The 21,144-nt window shown below is 42.8% G+C and overlaps 1 protein-coding gene across 2 annotated transcripts in view; it reads left to right on the top strand.

Moving 5' to 3' along the window:
* The first annotated feature begins 1,269 nt into the window (after positions 1–1,269).
* Positions 1,270–21,144, top strand: part of mapk8ip2 (mitogen-activated protein kinase 8 interacting protein 2) — a 132,077-nt gene continuing 112,202 nt past the window's right edge. For both annotated transcript variants that reach the window (XM_071416658.1, XM_071416657.1), the window contains exon 1: positions 1,270–1,731. In XM_071416658.1, coding sequence (XP_071272759.1) covers positions 1,667–1,731 — 65 coding nt within the window. In that variant the 5' untranslated portion in view covers positions 1,270–1,666. The remainder of the gene's footprint in view (positions 1,732–21,144) is intronic.

The following is a 21,144-nucleotide window of genomic DNA, read 5'->3' as shown; positions in this document are numbered from 1 at the left end:
ACCTTTGATGATCTTCATCAGAATGCACTCCCATGAATCCCAGGTCCACAATAAATGCTTGATTTGTTCGATAATGTCCGTTATTTATGTCCAATTAGCTACTTTGGTTAGCGCGTTTGGTAAACAATTCCAAAGTCACAAAGCGCGTTCACTAAAACGTGACAAAATGTCCAAAGGTTCCGTAACAGTCAGTAGAAACATGTCAAACGATGTATTGAATCAATCTTTAGAATGTTGTTAACATACATCTTGAATAACGTTCCAACCGGAGAATTACATTGACTTCAGATGAGCGATGGAACGGAGCTGCCTCTCACGTGAACGTGTGTGGTCAAAGCATGGTCACCTCATGGCAGTGGTTACTCATTCCTGTCTCCTTCGGCCCCCTTCACAGTAGAGTCATCAGACAAAGTTCTATTGACTGTTGACATCTAGTGGTTACATCTCGCTGTAATTTCAATGGGAGCTTGGTTGAAAATCTACCAACCTCAGAAAAAATCCAAACAGGAAGTGGAACTTCTCAGGTTTTTTCCTGCCATATGAGTTATGTTATACTCACAGACATAATTCCAACAGTTTTAGAAACTTCAGAGTGTTTTCTATCCAATACTAATAATAATATGCATATATTAGCAATTATGACTGAGGAGCAGGCCGTTTACTCTGGGCACCTCTGTGCACCTTTCATCCAAGCTACTCAATACTGCCCCTGCAGCCATAAGAAGTTAATCGGTAAATACTTAGTTAGACCACATGGGGCGGAATACTATAATTGTATTTCAGCACCCAACCAACTGAACAGCTCCTCATGGCATTTATAGTGTCCATGAGACAAACAACCCAATCCCCATTGTCAGTGGCGGTATTATTGAGCTAACATTTAGGTCTATTCCCTGCAATCACAGCTTTGCCAAACTATAGTTTTCAGCAACAATTCATGGCAAAGCATTCACAAACAAGTATTGTATGGCAATTAAGACAATCCACATTTTAGTGTTATTAAATAGCGATCCTGCCTGTCCTTTTATGTAATGGAGTCATGGTGCTCTATGGAACCCTTAGCAGGAGGTTAAATATCTTATCACATGCATAGGCTACCACCCACCCTCTCCAGTCGAGAATGAAAGATACCTCCAATCACCTGACAGAACGATTTAATATGTTTTGTTGCTATAATCTGTGTTTGACCTTGAATTTAAAAGCATGTTTTCTGCTGTCTGTACCAACACCCCACCCCCCTGCCTGCCCCTCCCTCTCTGCACCGCTGGCCCACCTCCGCTTCGTGTCACAGGCATCCTCCCAGCGGCAGACATTTGGCAAGGCAGGCAGCGGATTGCGGGTGTGTGGCTGGTCTGGCTGCATCGGGAAAAGATAGGGCTTTTTTGTGTGATTACGCAGTGCTGTTCTTTTTCTCTGCCATTTCCGGGCTGTAGAGTGGATAGCAGCTCAAGGCAAATGTGATGGTGATGCTGAGTACGCGTATCTGATTTGACTAGATCGAGGCCAGGGGGATCTGTAACAGGGTGGCGGTAGGATAGAGGGAGGGCGAGCGAAAGAAACTGGGCTGACCGTGACTGTGTCCGTCTGTCGCGCGCTCCGTGGTTGTTAATGGACTGTGCTCCTTCTGTGATTCTCTGCAGTCACTTTGAGCCGTTTTTGGAGGAAGATGGCGGACAGGGCTGAGATGTTTTCCCTCTCCACCTTCCACTCCCTCACTCCTCCAGGCTGCAGGTAAGACAACAAACCCGCCGACGGAGCAATGAGTTATCACCCAGAAACGGAAAGTATGAGTATCGGAAGCTGATGATGCTGCTCTACGTCTATATAGGTCTAGGACTGCGCGCAGTGCGTATAGCTGATGCTGTGTTGGTTTCGGCTTTGTCTTTGTCTCTCGCATGGTGTGAGTTCGTATTAAAAATACCCTTCAGCTACACACAACACATAACTGCGTTTCAGAGCAAAGGAGAGAGAGGAGGAATGGTCACAAAGGACAAGCCATTGATTTGTGGCTGTCACGTCATTTGCCTTGCTGGCAGGCCGCATTCTCTCTCTCTGATTCAATTACCTCAGAGGTAGAGGGAGTGAGGCCCACGCCCTGTTGAGACAAGCATAGCTCGAAATGGGTGCTGAGCTGTTGCTGACATGTTTTGTTTAATATCAGTAGCCACAAAATGCATATCTCCCTATTGTTAATTGTATTGGGTAGGTTGACACTTCACGTCTGTGCTCATGGTTTGGTGTAAATATAAGCTTAACTGTGTGTAGTACACTATGTGGATTGTCTGGCTGTCAGGCATCGCTAGATTTGACTCATTCTTAGAGATGATAGCTGGAGGCAGCAGCCGTCACCACTATCATGACCTGCTGTATCCTGTGCATGTGATAATACAACTTGAAACTTTGAAACTGCTAGGCTGTTGCCAATGCCATAAATTAAAAAACAGCTTATTGATCAAATAAATAAAACAATTCTCTCTAATTGAACATAATATAACAAAATACAATAATGGCTGTGGACGATAATATAATGGGAAGATAAATGTTACAGATTATGATAAGATTCCTTGTCTTTGTATGATCAGATTTAGTTATGGATATGACTCTAATATTAGATATTATTTTAATGGATTAAATTTGCAGAATCATATGGTTCCTCTTGTAACGTTCCTGACCTGTTTTATGTTGTTTTTGTATGTGTATATGGTCAGGGCGTGAGTTTTGGGTGGGCAGTCTATGTTTTCTGTTTCTATGTTGGTTTTGGTTGCCTGGTATGGCTCTTAATTAGAGGCAGGTGTTTTGCGTTTTCCTCTAATTAAGAGTCATATTTAGGTAGGGTGTTCTCACTGTTTGTTTGTGGGTGATTGTCTCCTGTGTCGTCGATGTATGTACCATACGGGACTGTTTGGTTGTTCGTTCGTTTTGATGTAGTCTGTTCCTGTCCGTGAGTTTTACGTTTTAGTTATGTAAGTTCATGTTCAGGTTTTCGTCTACGTCGTTTTCTTGTTTTGTAATTTTGTAAGTGTTTTGTTTTCGTGTGCCGTCGTGTCAAATAAAGAGATGGCATATTTCCCTAATGCTGCGTATTGGTCCACTGATCCTTCTCTCCTCTCCTCATCTGAGGAAGAGGAGGACAACAGCCCTTACACCTCTATAACAGGCACTCTATTCCCAAACTGGGGTACGCATGCCCCCAGTGGTATGCGCAATGCTGTGGGGGGTACACCAAATAAAAATGTGATTCACATTAAAAAAAAGAAATAATAATCTTCACATTTTCAAACAGTCCATTTATATTTTCCAACGGGGTTATACATTTGGGTAAGGATTTTTTCTCGCCTGAGTAGCCTCGTTTCACTGCCTAAAATTAAACCATCTAGTGTTCAGCGAAATAACAACACAATGTCAAATACAGGTAGCCTAGTCAAATAATTCATATCCAATCACATTAACCGTTACTCTCTCGCGGGAAATCCACTAACGGTTCGTATATAGCCAAACGTAGCTGTTGCTCATTCCATTCCATAGAGACACACACCAGCTCTACATGGTAGTACTGCACCGGCACCTGTCGATGACACAAGTTGTTCTGCTTCCACAAGCACATCCAATGCTAGCATCAGTAATTCTACATTTGCTGTTAGCTCAGCTAGCATGGACATTGACAGTTGTGAATCTGATGCAGCCGAAGAGCTACTGCCCCTTACCTGGGAAAGCACCGAACAACAGACAGGGACGTTGGACCATCGAAGAGGCACAAATGATGAGAACTACATTGATTTGGGGTTCACTTATATTGGGAGTAGTGCCTTTCCTCAGCCACAGTGTGTTATATGTGCAAAAGTACTATCTCACATCTCGATGAAACCTTCACTCTTGCGCAGACATTTAGAAACAAAACATGCCAATTTGAAAAATAAGCCACAGGAGTGTTTTGAGCGAGAATTAAGACGACTTTCGAGTAGTAAGACATGTATAAAAGCAACAGATACCATTAATAAGAAGGGATAGAAGAGTCTTATATGGTGAGCTACCGAGTATGGGGCAAGCCCCATACTTTTGTGGAGAACTTAATTCTTCCTCCTGCCAAGGATATAGCTGGGACAATGCTGGGGGAAAAGGCCCAAAAAACTACACAGACAATGCCTTCATCAAACAGCACTGTTTCACGAAGCATCAGTGACATGGCAGGAGATGTTTTGAAACAATTACTGCTTCACATACAAGTGGATTCTATGCGTTACAGCTGGATAAGTCAACAGACGTGGCGGGCCTGGCACAGCTCCTGGTATATGTCCGTTACGTTTATGGGGGGTCAATTAAAGAAGACATCCTCTTCTGCAAACCACTGGAAACCAGGACAACAGGAGAGGATATTTTTAAAGTACTGGACAGCTTTGTGACATCAAATGGACTTTGGTGGTCAAGATGTGTTGGTATCTGTACTGATGGCGCTAAGCCATGACAGGGAGACACAGTGGAGTGGTAACGTGCGTGCAAGCAGTTGCTCCCGACGCCACTTGTGTACACTGCAGCATCCACCAAGAGGCTCTTGCTGCCAAGAAAATGCCTTACAGCTTGAAAGACGTTTTGGACACTATAGTGAAAATGGTTAACTTTGTTAAAGCAAGGCCCCTGAACTCTTGTATATTTTCTGCATTATGCAATGATATGGGCAGCGACCATGTAACGCTTTTACAACATACAGAAGTGCACTGGTGATCAAGGGGCAAAGTATTGACATGTTTTTTTTTAAATTGAGAGACGAGCTTAAAGTTTTCTTTACTTACAATAGTTTTCACTTGTCTGACCACTTGCATGATGATGAGTTTCTCACGTTGTTTTTGCTCGCCTGAATGATCTCAATCTAGGATTACAGGGACTCTCCGCAACTATATTCAATGTGCCGGGCAAAATTGAGGCTATGATAAAGAAGTTGGAGCTCTTCTCTGTCTGCATTAACAAGGACAACACAGGTCTTTCCATCATTGTATGATCTTTGTGTGCAAATGAACTCAAGCTTACAGACAATGTCAAATGCGATATAGCGAAGCACCTGAGTGAGCTGGTTGCGCAATTACGCAGGTACTTTCCCGAAGTGGATGACACAAACAACTGGATTCGTTATCCCTTTCATGCCCTGCCTCCAGTCCACTTACCGATATCTGAACAAGAGAGCCTCATCAAAATTGCAACAAGCAGTTCTGTGAAAATGTAATTTAATCAGAAGCCACTGCCAGATTTCTGAATAGGGCTGCGCTCAGAGTATCCTGCCCTAGCAAATCATGCTGTTAAGACACTGATGCCCATTGCAACCACATACCTATGTGAGAGTGAATTCTTGGCCCTCACTAGCATGAAAACTAAATACAGGCACAGACTCTGTGTGGAAAATGATTTAAGACTGGGACTCTCTCCAATACAACCCAACATTGCAGAGTTATGTGCATCCTTTCAAGCACACCCTTCTCATTAACCTGTGGTGAGTTATTCACAATTTTTGATGATCAAATAAGGTTTTATACTGTTAGGTTCTAATTCTCAGAGTAAAAAACTCTACGGACACTATGAAATCTAAATCAAGTTTAATTCTTCCCAGAGGATCAATACAGCTGCATCAGACCAAGACATTTTCACACAAGCGCTGATATTTAACCATTCCTCATTAGCCGAGTCTCCTCCTACACATCTGTACAAACATCGTTCTTTACTTCTAGGCAGGACACTTAGTGATACAGGCCATAAACTTTTATTTCTCCCTTAACGTGACCTGACCTGATCTCGACCCCCGATCTCGACCCTCCTCCATCACTAATCCATGGCTCTCTCCCCTTATCAATGCCTGCCATATGTGATCGCTTCCCTGCACTCAACACACGGCTGTCATGGTGCCTGGTACCAGACTGTGTCTATTCTCCTCCCAGAGGATCCCTCCCATTGGATCCCTGATGGCTAACAATAACATATCCTGACATAATGTAAACGTTATACATTACCCTCTCTCTCTCAGTGACATGAATATGTATATTTCATATTCTCAGAACCCATCAGTAAGATGGCTAAGTAAAGAGCAAAATTATTGATTTATTATTATATTATTATTTGTGCCCTGGTCCTATAATAATAAATCGATCATGTTGTTTTTTTGCCACCATTGTAAGCATGCCACACACACACTATACGATACACTTCCCACGAGCTGGGTTGTGACAAAAACTCACACTCATTCTTATGTTTAATAAATGTATCGTATAGTGTGTGTGTGTGGCAGGCTTACAATGGTGGCAAAAAACAACATTTGAGAGTGAGCTGACCCTGGTGCTAGAGGGGGTACGCAGCTCGAGGTTGAATGTTTGAAGGGACTATAAACAGTTTGGGAACCACTGCTCTATAACATCCAGAAAGCCATACTGTAGCACATGTATTATTGTAGATCATGTGTTCCAACCTGAACTGAACTGGGATTTTTCATTCTTAAATAAGAAATGAGTGAGAGTGAGAGTGGGGTGAGAGGGAGAGGTCCTATGTTCCCTCAGCCCTATGTTCCCTCAGCCCTATTTTCCCTCAGCCCTATGTTCCCTCAACCTTTATTCCCTCAACCTTATGTTCCCTCAGCCCTATGTTCCCTCAGTACCCACTGAACCAATTTCAATAAAAACTGGCCAAATAATTTGTATTGTAATCAAATTTTGCCTTGTTTGGGGACGGAGATCATTAGACTAATACCTAGTGTGCTTTGCAAGTGTTCATTTTCGCATAACATTTTGGTCATTTAGCAGACACGTTTATCACACCATAATGCCATCACACTTCGGACACCAATGCAGTATATTTGGAGTGATAGGGGCCATGAAATTGTGAGCTGCTATAAAAATAGTATAGAAAGGTATTTTGTATTTTGAAATAGTGTAACTTATTACAAAATACATTACATTGTAGTTCAGGCCAGTGAAATACAAATTATAATATACTTAAAAGTAATTGAAATGCTTATTTCAAAAACATGTAACTGAAATACTGCCCATCTCTGTTCCATCATGCAACAGTGGATCAACTCACCAATCAACATTTGTACAACGTGTGCATTTCATTACCCACCCTCCGCCCCCTCGACCCCTGGTTTAGAAGATAGAACCGGGGGAAACATAGGGCTTTAAGCATCAGCTGTCATAGCAGTTTATCGATCACTGTACCTGTACACAGCCAATCTGTAAATAGCACACCCAACTTCACTTGTTATTTATCTTTTTGCTCTTTTGCACCCCACTATCTCTACTTGCACATCATAATCTGCACATCTATCACTCCAGTGTTAATGCTAAATTGTAATTATTTCGCCTCTATGGCCTATTTATTGCCTTACCTCCCTAATCTTCTACATTTACACACACTGTACATAGATTTTTCTATTGTGTTATTGACTGTACGTTTGTTTATGCGTAACTCCGTGTTGTTGTTTTTGTCTCACTGCTTTGCTTTATCTTGGCCAGGTCGCAGTTGTAAATGAGAACTTAATCTCAACTGGCCTACCTGGTTAAATAAAGTGAAATTAAATAAATAATTAAAGGGCTGAGGAAACATAGAATTGAGGAAACATAGTTTGAGGGAACATAAGGCCTTGGAAAATAGACATGGTCCCCCTTTGAAAGGTGTGCATTCTATGATGATTAGAATTTAGAGGCATACACAGGACTATTCTATGCTTCATTCTATGGCAGCTCCTCCTGAATGGACTTCTGGAATCCTGAGTGGAGTTGCGCTCCTCTCAGAGAATTGATAGTTTAAGAATCCCCTCTCAGATTTGCGAGCTACTGTAGCTAGAATTCAATCCCATTACCAGAGAGATTGATCCTAGCTCCTAGCCCTTCCTTCCTTACCCTCCCAGGCTCTACTGCTCATTGGGACTAATGCTAACCAACCACTGGCTTATGTAAATAACATTGGGAACGACCTTGAGGTCCAGACAAGAAGATACAGACCAATCAGAGATACCGGACAGGGTCCCATGTCATGAGAGGAGGGTGAAAATAAAAATATCAACACCATAAGCACAAATGACAACCACAACTGACTGAGAAAGGGGAACGGGAAACAGTAGAGGCCTCAGTAAATAGGATGTGGCAGGTGTGTGTGTGAAAGAAAGAGCTGCAAAGAGAGAGTGACAGAGAGAATGAGAGAGAGATGGCAGTGCTGTTTCGGGACTAAATGATGGCCACAGGATTCTCTCTCCCTTGTTCCTTTCAAAACAGGAAATAATACTTTCACTCCAGATGGTGGCAGCTTGGTTGCAATTATTTTGCTATTACTGCTCGGTGAGGTAATTTAGTGTTTCTCTTCTTTCCTTTTCTTTCTTTGCATGGTTAAAATACAATTTTACTGTTGCAGTTCATCCACTGGTCAATAACAGCACTGTAGGGCTAACCAATAAGAACTGTTTGATCTGAACCAAAATCAGATACAAACAGTGTTATTGACTGCTATTCCACATAACCTGACCATTGTGGATTTGTGGATTTCCATACTTCAGAAGAGGCTGTGTGTGTGTGTGTGTGTGTGTGTGTGTGTGTGTGTGTGTGTGTGTGTGTGTGTGTGTGTGTGTGTGTGTGTGTGTGTGTGTGTGTGTGTGTGTGTGTGTGTGTGTGTGTGTGTGTGTGTGTGTGTGTGTGTGTGTGTGTGTGTGTGTGTGTGTTTATGAGCCCTGACTGAGTACTGTTGATTAGTATACTACAGGAGAGGCCTGTTCTCCAATATATGAGGATATGGTTAAGCACACACAATGTGCTAACTAAATCACTATGATAAATCGAGGGATCTTATGAGACAGCAGTCTTGAGTGTGTGTTTGTGTGTGTGTTCATGCGTGTTTACATGAATGTATGTGAGAGAGAGAGAGAGAGAGAGAGAGAGAGAGAGAGTATGTGTGTGCTAGTGTTTTTGCTGTGAGTATATGCCATATACTTTAGATCTGATGTGCACATGTTTGTGTTTGTGTAAGTGTATTGCATGTGTGTGTATGAGCTATCTGGTTTTCCAGTAATCCTGATTGGAAGGTCCTGGAATCAGGAGGGAATAAGTAGGATATTTGGGAATCCTCCCACCAGGATTTCTGGAAACCCGGGGAATATAGGGAACGTTACCGGAATTTTGCAACCCTAGCCAGTGGTGTATTTGTGTAGTAGCCTACGGTCAGTAATTTATCTTACATAACCTCCAAATTGTTTTCCATGGGCACCATAAGCTTTGTGGGAGCTCTACTTCACACATACATGTGAGAAATATATCCCATTATATCTTGTCTATTTTTCCCTTCATAGACTGATGATCCATCAAAATAGTGACAGCACAGCGTGCGTGGAGTTAACTTGATTTACTGACATTTTCATTTCCATATGGAATATACGCCAATGACAGGCTGCTTTTAGCCTGCTTTTGTGTAGAGAGAACATGGGACTAAATACCCTAGGTAGTGCTTAATTTGTAAATCGGGAAGTCCCGGAACACATGGTGTGTGCGAGGGGGGGGGGGGGGGGGGGGGGTTTATCCGGGGCGGCTCTTAGGTACCGGGACACGTTGAGAAAAATTGGGTCAAAAACGTAGCAGCCAAGTAGCCTACTATCTATGGTGGTGAAACTCTCCAAGGTGCTGATTCATTCAAAGTATTTTAGACGTATGCACATACTTGAGTATAGCTGCAGGGCTTATGCAAGTCCGAATTTCTTATAGCCTAATCAAGGTACAACAACATGTTTAGATGACACTGCAGAACACCCACCATATCCACACATACTCAGCTGTGGGGCTTACAAGACCCGAATTTCAAATAATTTTCATGACATCAATGAAGCAGTAGAATAAATATCACAATATCGGAATATAACTTCAAATATAAAATATATATATGTTGGTTACAGCAGAACAAGCAAATATGAGAATATACAGGCCTCCTGCATATGTGATAATATGAAGCACATATTCAGATTACAAACTTGTTCTGTGAAGGTAAAGGAAAAGAAATCCTACCTAAGTTTTCAAAACCTCCCACAATGACTCTCCCCATGTCAAGTCCATTTAACTCCTGAGAATCAACTTCTTGCTCAAAGCCATGAGTGAGCATGTGGCTGTGATGCCTCCTAAGGCTGTTCTGAAGACTCTGACTGTAGTGTCAATTTATTTTTTCATTTTGCCTGTTAACCTGGGTGTCCTCTATAGCCATGTCTGCAATGCTTGCTGCCACGAGATGCTCCTTGGTTCAGGCATGTTCAAAACCTTTTTTCTGAGGGCTCTTTGTTGTTGTTGTTTTCCATCTGATGCATAGGATGTTGATTTACTGTACATTCCACCTACTCTTTTGATAGTTTAATCCCTCCAGTCGTTTCTATACCACAGCTCCCTACCTTTTTGCATGTTGTGCAGCCCAACTTTGAATACTGTATTACAAGCCAGGGGTTATACATTTGCTTGTTCTTGAACTGAAAATTGCACCTGCTCCGAGCACTTCGTCAGTGGATGCACTGCCCTCCTCCCCCCCAGCTCACCGTCTCCCTCTCCCACTGAGTCTGACTCGCCAGTAGGACTACTAGCTAGTGGAGGTGCCATTTAATATTTTTATACCTTTTATTTAACCTTTATTTAACTAGGCAAGTCAGTTAAGAACAAATTCTTATTTTACAATTACGGCCTACACTGGCCAAACCCTCCCCTAACTCGGACGACGCTGGGCCAATTGTGCGCCGCCCTATGGGACTCCCGGTCACGTCCGGTTGTGATACAGCCCAGGATCAAAGCAGGGTCTGTAGTGACACCTCTAGCACTGAGATGCAGTGCCTTAGACCGCTGCGCTACTCGGGAGCTCGTGGTGATGCTGAACTGGTGGGATTAGCATCGCCATCAGGAACAGTTTGCCCCTCACTCCTCTCCTCCGGCACAGTTCTCTGACTCGTTCTGGGTTAGATTCACCATCTTTCTCTGGATTTTTGGAGTCAAGCTCGATTGCCTTTTCTCGTCAATTTTTTTATTTGGCTTTTCCACGATTCAAATTCAGTAGGGAGACGACTAGACTAGGCTACGTGACGTGATTACGTAGGGACCTCTTCACTAGCTGACCACCACTACCAAGACCTATGTCAAGATCAGTTACTTACCCCACCGGCCCTCCCATAATCTTTATGTACAAATAAGAGAGCAGTTCTGGAATCAGAGAAGGATCACCGCGCTTTTACATGATGGTCTTTCTGGGGATCGGGAGAAATAACAAGAAGGCAAATTGATTTAATGCTGATCGCTTTTATTGGAATGTCTACAGTGCGAACAGTGAAATAATTAATAAATCATGCTGCGAGAGGTACTGGATCGGGGCCAATAGGTGCCGGAACAAACAAAGTCAAATCTGAGAGGTGCCGTATCCTGTTCCGACAGGATCCGGCTCAAATTAAGCACTGACCCTGGGATATAAACCACCATAAACCACCTGAAGAAATGTTTCCACAAATGTGAGTACTGAATAGTGTACCTAAATACATATGAACACCTTCAAATGTTGCAGTCTCTCTCTCCCTCTCTCTCTCTCTCTCTCTCTCTATCTATCTAATTTGTATCTCTCTGTTTGGATGTGTGTACAGTATGATCTTTATATGCCGAGACTCTGGTTCTCTCCTTTTGTGGTTTCTACTCTCTATGATTGGAGTGTGATTGAGGATTGCTAACCCCTTGCCTCTTTGGGTGGCTATTTCAATATGATCTCTTTTTTACATTCTGCCCCTTTGAAGCCAGCTGGATACTGGGATGGGGGAAGAGTGGAGCAGAGGGAGGGTAGGTGGGGAGGCATTCTCCAGAGCAGGATACTGGGATGGGGGAAGAGTGGAGCAGAGGGAGGGTAGGTGGGGAGGCATTCTCCAGAGCAGGATACTGGGATGGGGGAAGAGTGGAGCAGAGGAAGGGTAGGTGGGGAGGCATTCTCCAGAGCAGGATACTGGGATGGGGGAAGAGTGGAGCAGAGGGAGGGTAGGTGGGGAGGCATTCTCCAGAGCAGGATACTGGGATGGGGGAAGAGTGGAGCAGAGGGAGGGTAGGTGGGGAGGCATTCTCCAGAGCAGGATACTGGGATGGGGGAAGAGTGGAGCAGAGGGAGGGTAGGTGGGGAGGCATTCTCCAGAGCAGGATACTGGGATGGGGGAAGAGTGGAGCAGAGGGAGGGTAGGTGGGGAGGCATTCTCCAGAGCAGGATACTGGGATGGGGGAAGAGTGGAGCAGAGGGAGGGTAGGTGGGGAGGCATTCTCCAGAGCAGGATACTGCCACAGAGTATAAGAGGCTTAAATAAAAACACACATTTTAGACTAAGAGTTGTCTCTCTCTCTGCCCCCTCCCCATCTCTTAATTTTTCTTTCTTTCTTTCTCTCTCATTCTCACCCATATTGCATTAAAGAAAGATTATATCAATGATGGTAACTGAAATAACCTTAGGTCTTTTTGTGTTCTTTTTTTTTTTAACTTTCCCATTTCCAAATGGGTCATTTTTGCGTAATCCTTCATGATTCGGTTCCATCAGTAAGATAGTAATCCTTTTTTTTTTATGGTTTATTTCTCTTCGCTTTTGCGCAAGCCTCGGAATTATATCAGAATGGTTTCTTATTGAACAGTCCTCCTACAAATTAATTCATTTTAATATGAAGTCCAATGTTATTATCAGACTCGGCCATGGATATCGACATGCCATAAGCACAAAGATGGTCCCCACTCACATTAATAAAATCATGTGTTTTCATTTCGCTATGTTTCCTGAGGTAATAGATGTCCTCCAGACCAGAAACTGTGTTTGTGCGGGGGCATGCACATGTCTCTCTGTGTGCCTGATTGAGTGAGACGGAGATAAAGCACACATGGGTAGATTGCTTGGTACCTCAGTCACATACCCCTTCTCTTTTTTCAAAAGACCATAACATACTCTTTAGATTCCACCAGACAGCAACCCTGACAGTTGAACATTGGCATTGAGTTGAACAGTGAACACAGAGTGGAGACAGCCACAGATGAGAACACGGAGGCGAAGGAACTGCCCTGGGCCTGGTTTCCCAAAAGCATCTTAAGGCTAAGTTCATAATTAGAACCTTCGTAGGAGCATTGTTAAATCTCAGAGCTGTTTCCCAAAACCATCGTTATTAACGTTGCACTTGAAACATAGAATCACATGGTTTATCTGTCTCTATGTGACTGCCGATAACTTCAGAACAAAGTTGACTACAAATACTGCCAATGTCTTTGCAATTGATACAAACAAGTGACGTATAAAAATATACTAAAATACAAACAGAGATGATTGCATTAAAATATGAACAGTATTGCATTAAAATATGAAGTACATTTCATGTTCAATCAATTGAGTTCTATTTTGCTATTTGTAGGCTACTGTCTGTAATTTGTCTCAACATATTTCATGATGTGTAGCTAAACATGTATGCGATGATGTTCCAAATTGGTGATTTAGTGCATTTTTATTAGGTAAGCATTATAATAAGCTGCCTCAATATTTTCGGCCGTAGGTAGTAATATCTCTCAAGGATCTGATCTGTCGTCAGTATTGAGAAATAATTATAATATTAAGGCCAGTTTGAATGGAGAAAGCTGATCCGAGAGCAGCACTCCCTTTCTTTCAGTATTGACACTATGCCACAACAACGCACTTAGCAACTGTTCTCCCTAAGTGGTGTTTTGGGAAACGCATGTTACATCTTCAGCCGTTGTAGAAAAGATGCATTGTTAAAACACTTTTAAGCCTAAGTTCCATCGCTTTCGGGAAACCGGGCCCTGGTCTGCTTTGCTCTGCTCTGATATGATCACAAATGACAGAAGGAGAATGGAAGAACAAGTCTGTGGTTCAAGGACTGGTCATCAGTCTGAGAGAGGGACAGAGAGAAAGTGAGAGGGAGGAAGAGAGAGTGAGAGGGAGGGAGAGAAGGAGAGTATCGATACTGATATCATAGTACAGCACTGGCTATAGACCAGCAACAGGGCAGAGACAGAGACAGAGACCTGTCTACTTGAACTACACTACAAGTCAAATCACATCTGATACAATACACAGACACAACAGAAGAGATGTAGGATAGAATGGCAGTGTGGTTTACAATGGAAGACACATATTCATGGATCCCCCTTCCTCCTCAGTGTCAGATCCAGGTTGTAAAAGACTGGGTTGTGACATGGTTTTGGTCTCTTGTCTCCATGCCCTAATAAGGCCACCGCTTTCTCTCTAACCTCATGATTTATGCAGGATCACGTGCAGAGGAAGAGACCAGCCATTGCTACACTGGCTAAGGAGAGGAGGGGGACACATTATGGCGTCATACACATTTCAACACTGCTTAAGCAGCGAGGGGGCATGCGGTATTATGTAGTGATACATTTTGTCCAGTCAATGCCACGGGGCTCTTCTCAATATTCTAAACAGACTTCCTCCCCTCATTTCCTTGTGACAGGGTCAGGGTGAGTTTGAGGTTGAGGGAGAGAACTAGAAAGTGAACGAGAAAGACAGGGGTAAAAGCAATTGAGCGAGAGAAGGCTATTGGTCTTGTGCTTGCATATTACCCCCAGTGAGTATGCAGCTTTTGGTGTGACACACATTCCTCAGTGCTTGCAGGTGGCGGGAAATGGAGACACATTTAACTGTGACACACATTGCAGGGCTGCAGGAGAGCCACAGCACTTAGCAGATGAGACGGACGGACGGACGGACGGACGGACGGACGGACGAACGGACGGACGGACAGACAGACAGACAGATAAAACGGAGTCTGTAGACAGACACAGCAGTACACTAAACTCCTGAACCTGACAAAGCACAATACCAAAATAATCATATAGTGAGGCATTCAAAATGGCTGGTTTAAATATGGATATTAGCCAGTGGCGACCCGTCATTCAGGCTCTGCCCCACCTGTTTTGAGCCCCACATTTTAAGCAAAAAAATAAGTAAAGATAAATGATATATAGAGTATACTGTATATATCATTTTTTGAGGGGGGGCTTGCCTGTTTTGCATGTTATTTTAGCATTAATACGTGTCACATATCAGTTTACAAACAATGTAAAAAAAGAATAAACATATAATTCAGTTAATAAAGCTGCATACACACATGATCTCTTGTTTGTTTACTTGAGTAAGGCAGCTCCAAAATACAGGTGTTTCGGCCTAGCTCAGTGCGTTCTGTGGTTGTGGGGCGAGCCAGCAGAAAATAGGAGCATTGCGCCGTGATTGGCTCTGTGTTCTGTCACTCATGGGGACAGTACATCATCGCCAAGTTTAAGTTCTTAGTACGGGTAGACATCCAAAATTTCAGCCCTTTGGGTCCTGCCATAGAGTTATATTACAAGTGCCCTTCCAAGAAGGCTCAAGGTCATTGGCCACAGATAAAATGACATCAAATTACGTTATATGTACAGTAGCTTTGATTGGACTGATCATGTCAGTATCTAACTTTCAAATTTATATATATGCAGGCCTTAACCACTACCCTGAGAGCACTTGATTCAGTGTATCATGCAGCCCTCAGGTTCATTACCAATCAAAAACGTCTAACACATCATTGTGATCTCTACAGCGCTGTTGGCTGGTCGTCATTGACCTTGCGTAGGCTTAAACACTGGTATACACTGATTTATAAGGCCATATTGGGTAAAATGCTATTTTATCTCTGTTCTTTTTTAGTCAGGTCGGTAAATAAATATAAATTCCGGTCCCATTTTCATTTGCTTCTAACAGTACCAACATTTAAAACAGGTCATGGTAGAAATATTTTTTGTTACTTAGCTCCGTGGTCTTGGAATTCTCTCCTGAACATTTTAAAATTTGATGATCAAGTTTTTTTGGTGGAGTTTAAACACTTGATCGATGTATATATCATAGAAGAGTGTAATTGTCTTTAGAACAACTGTTTTTAGTCAAGAATTTTGTTTTTGTAACGTAAAATGTTTTTGTTGTACTGTATGTGTGTTTATAGTTTTGTTTAATGTTGTGTTAGTGTATGTAAGTTGTTTTGTCTGAAACATTGTTCCCCCTGCTGCTATTGGACCAGGTCTCTCTTGGAAAAGAGATGTTATCTCAATGAGAGAAACCTGTATAAATAAAGGTAAATAAAAAAGTATTACATAGGAGTCATCATCATGAATCAAGTCGACAATCTACTGGCAAATCCTTTTTAATCCTTGTCATATGAAGAGAAATAATGAATATACATTTTTGATAAAACGTTTCGGTGCTCTTCAGCCATTGGATATATAAAGATTACACATATATAAAGTTATATAAAGTTGGAAATCGCAAATTCAACAATGAGTCGTTTGGAAGGAATCAGTGGCTAACTGCAAGCATTTCAAAGCAACCACTAACGTTAGCCTGCTATTCAATGGAGTGGCTGTGTGAATGCCAGACCTTGATGACAAAGGTTGATGACAAAATTTGCCCACAAAGGATCGCCTTACCACCTTCACAAGGTGAGTCCAAAAATGTCTTGTATGCTGCTGAATAAATTCTGTAATATGCAAGGGAGATATGTATACTGTAGCTAAGACAGTAATACTAAGTGTATGTTTTGTAGTAAACTGTTAGTAGCCTTGTGCCTCACCCTAATAATTTGGTCTATTTTCACCAACGCTGTAATGTAAACACATCGTTCGTGGCCAGTGTGTGCTTGTTTGCTAACTTTTTTTGTACAGCTTTGACAGTGCTACTGATAGTAGTGGTGGTGCTTGGTTTGCACGTGCAAATTCAGCACACACAACATTCTATAATAGAATTTTGATATTTGACGTGTCATATTAAAAGCTTATTTAACACGTCAAATAGTGTTATTTGACGTGTATCTTTCTTGACACGCAAAGACCCAAACGGCGTTCAATGGGCCTCACCCTAATAATTTGGTCTATTTTCACCTCTTCATTTCGCTTACTGTTCTACCTTGGTGGTGCACATGTAGCCTATAACCTGTTTTAGAGAAATGTAATCATCGAATATTGAACTTTCATTGTCTTTTATATGCCCCCTTTATTTAATTTACGGTTCTGACTTGTTGTACAGGGAGAGCACTGTAAGAACGGCACGTGTTCTGAATTCTGTCGCTGTACATTTCAAAAGTGCTGAACAAATAGTTATATTGACTACATCCGTTCTAGCTCGCTCATTAATGTCTTAATCGAAATTACGGATTGCCTCTTATTGCTTGTCGTCCCCTTATGCCATAGTTTGTACATCTCAAATGTAGTAGAAACCACATTTGTTTAAGCAAGTCAGCCATATCAGCTATGTTTTTTTAAATGCAGTAAATGCGGCTGAATGAACTGTTTCGCTGCCAGGCAAGGCTCCGCTGATAGCCAGCTGTAGCAGTGGTAAGGTGTTGGGACTGCTTTATGTAGGCCCTAACAGTTTGTGGGCACCGTTTGTCACCGTTATAGTAAAATTCATGTTTTGTTTAGTGTTGTGTTGTGTAGTGGCTTTGCTGGCATGCATCTAACATTTTTGTGGGTTTGCCCCACCAAGATTTACATGCTAAAATTGCCACTGATATTAGCGTAGGGGTTGTGAGCTATGTGTAAACATTGCTGCTATTTGAGCTAATTCTACTGATGATTATTGTATGGTTCTCTTCCTCAGTTTTCTGTCTGGATGTGCTGCGTCGGGCAGTCACATGTGTAATAGCATTCATTGATTAACTAATCAAGTGGAGAAACGGAGCCCTCAAGGACATGGGTGTATTCTTTTGGGTGAAACGTTCCGAACGTTGCAGATAGAAATGTAATGTATAGAGCTGAGGTGAATCCCTATTTCTATTCTGTAATATTAAATTCATTCATTCACATTCTTCTCTTTACCGTGCTGTGATTGGCTCAGTTCTGTGCACCACTGGACCCGCCCACCGTAGTCAGGGCCACTCCCTGGAGTTACTGCAGCTGGAGGTGACATCACCCCATTTAACCTGTATGTGAGTCACTCCCCCACACACACATACACACACACACACACACACACACACACACACACACACACACACACACACACACACACACACACACACACACACACACACACACACACATACACACTTCCCCATCTGCCCCTCTCTCATACCACAGCTGATGATGGGTCTCATCCCCCCCAGAAACCTGAAACATTCGTTTAGCCTCATCCTCATTTTCCCATCTGGCTCTCCCTCCTTACTCATCTCTCTTCCCCTCCCTTTCTCCATTTCCAATCAGCCAATCATGTGTCTTCATTCCCCCTGGTGTGTTGACAGCTGCCATGGCGACACGTATGGAGATCCAGCTGTAGTGCTTTTCCATCATGACGCTCAGACACAGACACAAAGACGCACACACACGCACATCCTGCTTCTGTTGATCTGGTATAATTGGTATTGCTCTGTTGGAGAAAAACAGATCTCCTGGAGATTCATTGGAGGAGGAGGAGGAGAAGGAGAGAGAAGAGGGGGGAGTAGGGGTGGAGGGTAGAGGAGGAGGAAAGAGGGGAGAGGGCGAAGGAAGGAAGGTGGAGGAACTGATGTGTGACCTCATCTCCTCCCTCCTCCTCTGAGGTATTAACTTATTTTGAATCATCAATCATGTATTTCAATAGTCCAAGGTTGCTTCCTCTCCTTATCTTTATCCCTTTACCTGTTCTAATGTACGATCATCCACCAAAGGTTTTTCTTTGCATAACCTTCCCAGGTTTCTCTATATTTCTAGATTTGGACTTGTTGTGTAAAGGGCAATTCCATGCCAGGATGGCCCAAAGATATATATGATGTTTTGGATCTTCCTAAAATGAAGGTCTTTTGGGGGAAGAATTTATGCATTCACTTTTGAAATCTGTATCCAAAAGAATAATTGAAAAATTGCAAATTAGAGATGTAATCCGCATTCGGGTAAACAGAACCTGTTATTGTTTTTGTTTTGTGGATGAAACGGAGGTAAGCTGCATCGAGCAGTGTGGTAAAAACCAATTGCAGTTTTATTTATTTTTTATTTCACCTTTATTTAACCAGGTAGGCTAGTTGAGAACAAGTTCTCATTTACAACTGCGACCTGGCCAAGATAAAGCAAAGCAGTGTGACACATTCAACAACACAGAGTTACACATGGAATCAACAAACATACAGTCAATAATACAATAGAAAAAGTCTATATACAGTGTGTGCAATTGAGGCAGGATAAGGGAGGTAAGGCAATAAATAGGCCATAGTGGCGAAATAATTACAATATAGCAATTAAACACTGGAGTGATAGATGTGTAGAAGATGAGTGTGCAAGTAGAGATACTGGGGTGCAAAGGAGCAAAATAAAAATAAAAATAACAGTATGGGGATGAGGTAGTTGGATGGGCTATTTACAGATGGACTATGTACAGGTGCAGTGATCTGTGAGCTGCTCTGACAGCTGGTGCTTAAAGCTAGTGAGAGAGATATGAGTCTCCAGCTTCAGTGATTTTTCAGTTCGTTCCAGTCATAGGCAGCAGATAACTGGAAAAAGAAGCGGCCGAAAAGGAATTGGCTTTGGGGGTGAACAGTGACATATACCTGCTGGAGCGCGTGCTACGGGTGGGTGCTGCTATGGTGACCAGTGAGCTGAGATAAGGCGGGGCTTTACCTAGCAAAGACTTATAGATTACCTGGAGCCAGTGGGTTTGGCGACGAATATGAAGCGAAGGCCAGCCAACGAGAGCATACTGGTCGCAGTGGTGGGTAGTATATGAGGCTTTGGTGACAGAACGGATGGCACTGTGATAGACTGCATCCAATTTGCTGAGTAGAGTGTTGGAGGCTATTTTGTAAATTACATCGCCAAAGTCAAGGATCGGTAGGATAGTCAGTTTTACGAGTGAAGGATGCTTTGTTGCGAAATTGGAAGCCGATTCTAGATTTATTTTTGGATTGGAGATGCTTAATGTAAGTCTAGAAGGAGAGTTTATAGTCTAACCAGACACCTAGGTATTTGTAGTTGTCCACATATTCTAAGTCAGAACCGTCCAGGGTAGTGATGCTGGACAGGCGGGCAGGTGTGGGTAGCGATCGGTTGAAGAGCATGCATTTAGTTTTATTTGCATTTAAGAGCAGTTGGAGGCCACGGAAGGGGAGTTGAATGGCATTGAAGCTCGTCTGGAGGTTAGTTAACACAGTGTCCAAAGAAGGGCCAGAAGTATACAGAATGGTATCGTCTGCGTAGAGGTGGATCAGAGAATCACCAGCAGCAAGAGCGACATCATTGATGTATACAGAGAAGAGAGTCGACCTGAGAATTGAACCCTGTGGCACCCCCATGGAGACTGCCAGATGTCCAGACAACAGGCCCTCCGATTTGACACACTGAACTCTGTCTGAGAAGTAGGGCCTAGATTAACCTCTACATCACCAGAGGAACAGAGGAGGAGTAGGATAAGGGTACGGCTAAAGCCTATAAGAACTGGTCGTCTAGTACATTCGGAACAGAGTAAAAGGAGCAGGTTTCTGGGCACGGTAGAATAGATTCAAGGCATAATTTACAGACAAAGGTATGGTAGGATGTGAATACAGTGGAGGTAAGCTGATAGAAGATACTGATAGAAGCTGTTTTTCAGTCTCTCGGTCCCAGCTTTGGTGCTCCTGTACTGACCTCGCCTTCTGGATGGTAGCGGTGTGAACAGGCAGTGGCTCGGGTGGTTGATGTCCTCGACGATCTTTTTGGCCTTCCTGTTCATGCTGTTGAGTGTGTGTGCACACGTGTGTGCGTACATGTGTGAGTGCATGCATGCCTGTGTGTGTGTTTCATGTTGTGGTGAAAATGTGTCACTGTAGAGTCCTAAATATTTCACTAATGAGCTTTCATCCTAATCAGACACACACACGCGCGCACGGACACACACTCGCACACTCGCACACACACACACACACACACACACACACACACACACACACACACACACACACACACACACACACACACACACACACACACACACACACACACACACACACACACACACACACACACACACACACACACACACACCAGCCCCTGACCATGTTACAGAGATAATGAGAGCTTGTTTGTCCATTTCATAGTATACACTGCTGCTGCTCTCCTGAGGATACTTAGGACTTAATGCCATTTAACAGATGGCATATTTGA

This window comes from Salvelinus alpinus, chromosome 9 (assembly GCF_045679555.1).
Source record: "Salvelinus alpinus chromosome 9, SLU_Salpinus.1, whole genome shotgun sequence".
Taxonomy (NCBI): domain Eukaryota; kingdom Metazoa; phylum Chordata; class Actinopteri; order Salmoniformes; family Salmonidae; genus Salvelinus; species Salvelinus alpinus.
The sequence above is the reverse complement of the archived record's forward strand: the minus strand, read 5'-3'. Positions and strand labels throughout refer to the sequence as shown.